This window comes from Echeneis naucrates, chromosome 8 (genome assembly GCF_900963305.1).
Source record: "Echeneis naucrates chromosome 8, fEcheNa1.1, whole genome shotgun sequence".
In the NCBI taxonomy this organism is placed as follows: domain Eukaryota; kingdom Metazoa; phylum Chordata; class Actinopteri; order Carangiformes; family Echeneidae; genus Echeneis; species Echeneis naucrates.
This window is the reverse complement of record NC_042518.1, coordinates 3,967,860-3,976,766: the sequence shown is the minus strand read 5'-3', so window position 1 is coordinate 3,976,766 and position 8,907 is coordinate 3,967,860. Positions and strand designations below refer to the sequence as shown.

Here is an 8,907-nt window from a genome sequence, read left to right as displayed (position 1 = left end):
GCCATCTATTCATCTAGACAAGCCAACTCAGCGACTCAGGCACAGCAGATGTTCACCGAGCCACCCGCCCAACTCCACTATCCAGATGTGTGGGCTATAAGACATTCAAAAGGGAACTTCGAACAGAACTCACATAGAAAACACAGAAAATATTCATCTCCCGGAGACTTGAAAATGGCATCCTATATGGGTGAGAACAGATTTAAGTTTGTGACCTGTGCCCTCCAAGTGCATCACTCAACAACCAATTTAGAGAAGAGACTCCATAAACAAATTGGAGGGTGTGGCTCAAGAGACAAACGTGGAAAAGTTGAGGCTTGAGAAAATATGGCAGACTGGTAGAGCGCGTCACCATAATACTACAAAGGCAGATACACACAGCTGTCATTGGTGGATGGAAAGATGAATGTTAACCAATGAAGAAAGGCCTGAACCCAGAGAGTAATACAGCAAAAATATACAACCGTGTGGAAGGAAGGGGAAAAACAAAGACACAAAAAGGAAAAAAAAACAAAAACAACAACAACACAAAAACACCATCTCAATAAACAAACTGAACTTTTTACACAGCATTAGAAAGGCTACTTAAAAGTTGAGCCTCTGAAGGAAAGCTTGTTTTTAACACTACGCAAATCCCTTTGTTTGAAATTGTGGACCACTTCACTTTGGTGAAGCGTCAACTATCTGTAGCTCTGCTGATACACCACTCAACACAGGAATAAAAATGATGCAGAAAAGACTTCATTAACTAACCTTTTTTTTCCCCACCACTGTACAAATTGTTCAACAGGAAATTAAAAAGTTAAATAAAAAAAACTTAAAGTAAAAACTTAATTTACCAACACACTAAAATCATATATACACAAAAAAAGAATTTTTTTTTTTTTTAATATGTATATAAAGTTCCCATGAGTGACGCAAGTGCCCAGATGGCAAAAGGCTGCACTCCTAAGTGCCCTCCAGGGGTCACTCACAGGAGTACACAGGAGACAAATCCAAGGACTGCCAAGCCTAAGTTCATTGGAGGAGATGCCATCATGTCCTGGCTGTCGAATGGCTACTCATAAAGCAAGAAGCTGTTGGCTGCATTTAAAAGATACGCTTTCGCTTAAGGTAGGAGTCTGCATAATGACCACCAAGGCCTTGGGAGTGCTGGCCTACGTAGCCGCCTTCAGGGCTTGGCTCAGGAGATGGAATCAGCCGAGAGAACACACGCTTGTGGCTACCAATGGGAGTCTACAGTTGGGAGGGGAAAAAATAATAAGTGAGGAGCAGCTTCATGTATATATATTAAAAAAAAAAAAAAAAAAAAAAAAAAAACAAAACTAAACCAAAAAAAAAAAAAAAAGAAAAAAGTTAAAACTCAAAAAAGGCAAACAAGAAAGTCTAAGTTACCTTTGGCACATTCCCCATGCCTGGGGGGTAATTACCGGTGTGGCTCACAGGAGGCATTCCCACAGCCTGGAGACAAACAAGCAACTTTCAGTGACCTCGACTTCTGAAGCTCATGCACTCACAGCACAGCATTAATAATTGAACATAGATTTATTCTTGGAACGTCACCCTCCTCTGCTTTATCTTGTACAGCGCTACCCTGACATCACTGCACCGGCAAGTAATCAATAGTTTGAGATCAAAACACATGTTAATGTTTAAAAAAAAAAAAAAAAAAAAAGGCTTTAGAATTACCCTGTTAAGCTGGGTGGTTGGGAGGCTGCCGTTACTGGAGGCCTCGGGCCCTGAGCTGAAGTATGAGGACATGGGTGGGCTGGGAGGGAAGGTGTAGTGGGCAAATCGCTCGCTGTAGTTGGGGTGACGGGAAGGCTGCAGAGACATCAGAGCAGATGTTTTATTATCAGTCCAACAATTCATTTTAAGGTTTCCTCATATCACATTGAATTTATTGAATAAAAAACACTACCTGCTGGCTGAATCCTACCAAGGGTCCAGTGTCAAGGTTCTCCTGCTGCTCGTACAAGTGAGCCAGAGGATCCTGAGGAAAAACACCAAATGGGCATCAGACCAGATCAAGTTCAACAGGGCATAAAGATCATACAGAAAAAAAGAGGGCATCTGTGGTTACCTGGTGCAGAGGGGGATATTCAGGGCTATAGGAATCCTGGTAGCGCAGGTTGTAATTCGGCTGCATGTTCTGGTGTGTGTGTTGGTTGGACACATTACTTAGTGTAGGTCTCTTCCTGTAGGGGTGGGGTCTGCAGCTTCCTCCTGCAGTAGGAGAGCAGAGACAGACAGCACATGCACTACATATTTGCCTCAATAACTGTAGTGGCAAACAAGAACAGACTGTCAACTACGAAACTCCGACCCAAATGCTGTATACCTTACCTGAAGGATAAGCACTGTTGACACCAAGGAAGGTGCTCTGAGGCAGATTCACATCTTTGGGAGGATCTCCTAGAATGGAGACCTGACAGGGAAGGAAAAAGCCATTTGTTTTTCTAACCAATTTATCGTTTACGCATGAGTATAGAGCTGGACAAGAATACAAGAGGCACAAAGTGTGATAGAAAACTACGTGGGCCCTCACCCCTTGTGCTGTGAGACCATCTGCTCCCATCATGCCACCCATCAGGGGCAAGGAGATGCCCTGCAGAGTGGGAGAGGAAGTCTGGGGAAAGGTACATGCTGCTGTGGGAGACTCCTGCTCCCTTGTGAGGGCTCTGCCAAGTGGCATTGGCTTTAGGGGGGCCAGGGGATCTGTCTGGAGACCAAGACCTGAGACAACACCACCTAGAGGAAATAAAGAGATCCATGTTTTTTAATTACTGTTAATGTGATTTGTGAGACTAACTCCTGTTAAGCTTTCTTCTATAAAAAGAGCTTTTTTTCGTAGGATGCATATTAGTACATTTACTAATGAAATTCTACCGCATCACAACTACTATTCAAAGATTAGTGTAAATAGTAGGAAGCATGGCTAACAGGCAGGGGGAGTACAGATGTTTAGCATCATAAAAGCAAAACTATGCAGTTTATTGCTTAAGAAGCTACAGCTAGAGTGGGCGGATGCCTAACCTTGGGGGAGGTCTCCGAGCAGATGGACTCCCTGCTGGACAGGCAGAGCAGCCAGAGGATTCTCCCCGATGAGTCCTGCCTGTTGGGCAAAGAAGAATGCAGATTCCAGTGTCAGAAGAGGGTCACACAGTGACGTTACCTTACTTGACCGGTGGAAAGCTGCTCAGATACACAAGCACACTACACCGGCACCGAAGCTTAGTCACCACATACAATAGGTAGGTTCTTATCGAGTGGGTATTCATAATTTTGATACACAAGAGTTGCACACCTACCACACCACTCCACACACACACACACACACACACAGATTAAAAAAAAAAGAAACAAAACCTTTTTCACACTTGTGACAGCATACCCACCCAGGCACTGAGTTCACTAACCACATAAAATCATCAAGATTTATCAAGCAGCCAAACACAAACACCACTGTCACTCACACAAGGCACTAGAGTGCTTTCTTTATTGTGCAGCACCTGAGCCCACAGAAGATGGTTTCCCAGAAAGGCTTGCTATAGGTAAAGAGGGAGAGTGTGGGGGGGGGGAATAATTGAAAAAAAAAAAAAAAGAAGGATGTGCATGAGTGGGAGAGGATGACTCAAAACAGGCTGAGCAGCTAAGAGGAACACGACAGAGAAAAGGGAGGAAGATGGGAGTACCTGCTGGGCCTTGGCTTGGTTCTGAAGGAGCAGCTGGAGCAGGGCAGCAGAGAGGGCAGGGTTGGCCAGCAGCGGCATCGTGGGGGCTGCCCCTAGAAGGCCTGCACACAAAGAAAACTTAAGGAACCACAGCACCAGAGGAATTTAAAATCTGTTGTTTTGGAGCCTGTGAGAAGGCACCACCTTGTTTGTGTCCCTGTGACAGTGGGTTGAGCAGCATCTTGAGGGTGGCAGGGTTATTTAGACCTGTAAGAATCTGCATGGCTGTGGGATCAGGGAGGAGACCTTTACCCCTGTTCACAGCCTTGAAGGCAGAAATCAAAGACAGGAAATCAGAAAAGGCACTGCAGTCAAAATGAATAATAGCTGTGACCAAAGAGGTATAACATCAGTCTGACTTCAATACCATGGTTTGGGCAGCAATAAGAGCAGCCAGCATGCTTCTCCCAGGAGGGCCGGGGGCACAGAAGGACACCCTGATGTGTGTCCCGCCTAGCAGTCTGCCATCAGCGAGTCGCTGCACCTCTTCGGCCATCTCTGCAGTGGCAAACTCCAAAACTGCAAAACGCCGAAAACTTCCATCTTGTCCCTGAGCCAACTGCAGAGAACATAGAATAATAATGAATAAAAACAATTCAAATATATGAAAAACTGAATTAAATCAAATTATACAGCAAATAAATACAATAAACCAGGTTATTGGCAGACAAGCTCAGCACGCATACCCAGCGTGTATACATTTAAGTAAGAAATGCCCAGCAAAACGTTTGAAAACCTTTGTCAAACTAGTCAGATGTGATGTTGAAAAATTTGTCTTGCTTTTGTTTTGTGTTTTTTTAACCTGTTTGGTGACTGATAAGTGACCCCATAAGCTGCAGGTAGGATATTTTACAACAGCAGCTTCTCGAACCAGCTTGTCATCTTAGGCTCGGATGATTTACTATCATCAAGTTCTAAAATTTAATTAGAATTTTCAAGTAGCAAGAAAAATTACTATGGCTGACAAATATTGTTAAAGAAATTAGAATTTAAAGTTTCCAACCTTTAAAAACATTCACTGCATTTTTTCCCTGCCAAAACTGAGAACTCTGTAGGAACACCAATCTTTTCAAATCCATTAGATATATACCATTCTGTTGATCAATTAACTTTCTCATTTCCCTTTTAAAAAGACCCTATACTATCCATCAGTCATTAGCTGCAGCATAATTCAGTGTCACCAGATTTCACACCCAGACCAGTTTTACTTTGAACACTGGAAGCTAAGCGGTTCCCCTTTCATTATTAGGGGCCTTTAATCATTACTGCCATTTGACACAATCCTTAAAAAAAAAAAAGAAAAAAAAAGAAAAAGACAAAACAAAACCCTGGAACCAGCAGAAAAGTGCTACCATGTTGTGTTGTGCAAAAACGACAAACCTCTCTGATTCCAGAAAAGCCTGCTGAATGCCACCGTGTGGAGGAGTCAGGTGGTCATCACCATAGAAACCAGCTACACTCAATGCCATAGAAACTTTTGGTGACCACATAATAACTGGGCTAAAGGTGAAAGGTACTCAAAGATCAAATGTGGAATAGTTTTACAAAATGACGGCATCTCTCAATAAAAGCTGTATCAGCCCATCAATGTGGAAATTCATTATGCAAGACCATGCTCTAAGAAAGAAACATACAGAATGTCACATCAAGGTGCAACAACTTGAAACTTGACCAACTGGAGGATTGGATTCTTTAAAAATGCAATGGTGACTAAAAAGTAGCAATAATTCCACTAATCATTATGTCAATAGCCATCTGGATCTTGTTTGCACCAAAATGCATTTTAACTTGACAGGTAATGTGTTTGTGTGAAATTCACCTGGCAAAAGACTGGCACGTGAGTGTCAGCCAAGGCGTTGCGAAGGTCTTGGGCTGTCAGCAGGTTTGGGGGCAGGCGGTCCACGCACAGACATTTTGAATGCAGCAGCGGGTATGTGAGGGAGCCCACCTCAGTCCAGTGGACGTACAGCATGCGGGAACCCAGCTGCTTTCCCAAAAGCTCAGACTTGGCTCTGGCTGCCGAGTCCTTTTTCATGTACTCCACAAAGCCATAACCCTTGGAATGCCCTGTGGAGGGGCTGTACACCAGGAAGCAGCGCTCCAGGTTACCGAAGGGTCGCACCAACTCCTCAAACTGCTGCTGGGTGAAGGCACGGGGGAGGTTGGCGATGCACAGAAGAGCATCTGTTGGCTGCAGCTGCACAGAGATCTCCCTGTCCCGTAGCAAATGCTGGTGGAACTCTTTGATGGCACACTGCGCCTGTTCCCCATTGAGCAGTGTCACAAATGCTGAGGGTAATGGGGGACAGAGGGAGGAGAGAAACAAATTGGTGTCAAGTCAGGGAGTGGCATTTGTTCAGGCAACAAAAAAAAAAATAATAAAAAGCTGAATCCAAAAGCAAATCTTGGACATGACGCCAAATGTCTCCTTCAGGTAGTCTGATAAAACACAATACTTGTGGCACAACAACACCATGCACAAGCTTGTGTCACTCTCCCACTTTCCTTGTCAGAACTATGATGCCTGTCATAGTGACAAGAATCAAAGGGCCTTCATCTAGCTCACTGAGTATAAATGTTTATAGGTGAAGTCACACAGTTTTTGTTACTAGCACTGACTGCCTACAGTGTCTGCAATTGCCGCCTTACAAAGCCAACAGGTCTACACGGTGTGCTGAAGCAAACATCCTGTCACCAGGGTTTTCAAAGAAGAGCAGAAAAGTGGGGAAGATTTTTGTGAATGTCTCAACTGAAATGTGATTATTTTTTTTATTTTTTTTTACTGGCCCTCTGGCAAGAAACCACATCTAAATTTGACTATTATGCAGCACAACATTTTGCTCACCACCAGGCTTATGCTAAATGCAAAACCATTTTAGAGGACATGTGTGATTCATTAACTTTTTAAATATCAGTCATTTCTGATACATCAGCTTTCACACTAACAGGAAGCTGACCCATCAAGCACTTAAAAATCATCATTAAAATCAGTCCCACCTACAAGAACAGATTTTTCAACATATGATGTAAAATACACACACAGTATAGTAGCACTCCCAAGATACACAAATATACAGCTGAATAAAATTCAGGGTTTAATTATTGCTGGAATTTTTCAAATCATGTCATCACTAGTGACAAAGTGCTGGAGCCCATATAACATGTTTAATGAAGGTGCAAATCAATCGCAGTTTACTCCTGAGAAGAAAAAAAAAAAAAAAAAAAAAAAAATCCAGTAAAGGAACTTTTGTTCCATTTGTTCGTCTCCCTCAAGTCAATAACTGTTGTCTTTTTATGAGCACTCACACAGTTTGTGAGGCATTTTGATGGATTGATTGTCGTCCTAAATGGAGGCAATTAAAGATGCGTCAGTGGTTGTTTTCTATTCTTTCTTTTTTTGACAACATGCAGGTTATCTGTTCCCATAATTGTTCACTGAAATCAAACTTTGGGGGTGAGCCGTTTGACCAACCTGTGCCCTTGTATTTGTCAACAAAGCAGTACTTCAAGTCATAGTTGCCCAGCAGCTCATGGACCTCCTGTGAATAAGAGAGGACAACCATAAACTTCTAAACATGTTCCTTTAATCAAGAACTCACATGAAATCCCTCAAATGCGTTAATTGATTCACGGCATTTTGCTGGTCGCATAATTAACTCAAATAGGAGACTAGTAACAAGTGCACGTGTGTGTGTGTGTGTGTGTGTCAGTTAACAACTGACTCATTGTATGAGAAATTGTTCTGCGCTGTTTTGGGCCCATTCACAAACCCATGGCGATGCTGTCCAGCATTTTCTGAAACGTTTTGTCTCCACGCCTTGCACCTTTTGTTAAATTGCAGCTCACATCTCGAACTGGCTCCCCTTTCGCCCCCCCCTCCAAATGTGAACAATGGTACCGCCCGCAGGCCCTGCGCTCCCCATGGGTCAGGCACGTTCCAAACAAAAAAAAAAAAAAAAAAAAGGGGGCATCAGTTAAAAAAAAAAAAAAAAAATCTGATTGATTGATGACCTAAACGCCAGCTTTATTAACAACAAATTGGACAGTGATAAAGCTTAAGTTCACCTGTAAAACCTGCTAACAAAAAAAAAAAAATTAAAAAAAAAAATGAAAAACGAAAATCTAGGAAGTTGAATTAATCAGTTTATGAGGCCTCCGAGGCTGGCAGGTCAGACAGGCCCCGGATGACCCCCCGTTATTGACAGCTATCTGACCACCTGGTGCTAAACCTCCACAGTTTGGCGACAGGAGAGCCACAAATTCAAACAGCACGCCAAATGGCGGTCAGATACAGAAATAGTTTAACTCCTTGTGGTTTTGTTAACTCGTATAAAGTCACAGCAGAAGCCTAAAACGGAGGACGAGCGAATGAGTGAAACGGCTAGTAGGCTAACTTGGGATAGCATGGCAGGCTAGGCTAACGTTAGCAAAAACGCTGCCGTCAATCAATTAATCAATCAATCAATCAATCAATCGATTCGTTAATTATTTAACTAACCAACAAAAAAATCCTTCATCAAAGAGTTTGGAGTCCTACCTGGTTGCTAACATCGGAAGGCAGGTTTTTGATGATTATTTTTCTCCGGTTGTAAAACTCCCGGCGGGTCCTCTCCAGGCGGCTGTCGATCTCCTCGGAGCTCACCGACGTCAGGTCCTCGTCGACCCTCCGCTGACACTCGCGTGCGGGTGTCGGCTCGTCTTCGCGGGGTTCGAGCTCGGGATGGTGTCGGTCTCCGGCCATCCAGTGTTCGTGATCATCGGCGGCGGTAGCACTGGCGGCAGCGGCGGCGAGCTCGTAATGTTCGTGAAGCGGACGAGAGGCGAAACCGAGTCCGGTGTCTGCGCTCTCACCGCTGGCAGCTGCGCTAACAGACACGGCGGCCGCCATCACTCCGTCCGGTGGAAGTTTTATCTGTCTGCAAAGCCGGCGTGATTTGAGCAGTTTAAACAATACACACATGGCCGCAGCGGCGCTTCTGATTGGCCGAGAGAGGGACGCATTGCCATGACTACGACGTAACGGAGAGTGCGGGGGGCGGGGCTACGGCTGTTGGCTCCTATAAAAGCTGCCGATCTCTCGAAGGAGGTTCAGGGTCGTGATGGGAGATTCTGGTCAATATGCTGACTCGGACCTCTTAATCTCGTTCAGTGAAACGAACGAATCTTTTTTCTT

General features: G+C 44.0%; 1 protein-coding gene across 2 annotated transcripts; it reads right to left on the bottom strand.

The window, feature by feature from the left end:
- Positions 1-445: 445 nt before the first annotated feature.
- On the bottom strand, positions 446-8,622 carry raver1 (ribonucleoprotein, PTB-binding 1). 2 transcript variants are annotated; one of them, XM_029508733.1, is made up of 15 exons: positions 8,272-8,622; positions 7,207-7,273; positions 5,554-6,023; positions 4,102-4,293; positions 3,879-3,999; positions 3,696-3,796; positions 3,477-3,548; positions 3,037-3,115; positions 2,549-2,751; positions 2,347-2,428; positions 2,084-2,226; positions 1,922-1,993; positions 1,690-1,824; positions 1,396-1,461; positions 446-1,236 (listed from the first exon to the last, which is right to left on the bottom strand). In XM_029508733.1, exons 1-15 carry the CDS (start codon positions 8,620-8,622, stop codon positions 1,090-1,092), a joined length of 2,301 nt encoding a protein of 766 aa, XP_029364593.1. In that variant the 3' UTR covers positions 446-1,089. The 2 variants fall into 2 exon arrangements, with proteins under 2 accessions (XP_029364593.1, XP_029364594.1); XM_029508734.1 differs by lacking the exon at positions 3,477-3,548.
- Between the last annotated feature and the right edge of the window lie 285 nt (positions 8,623-8,907).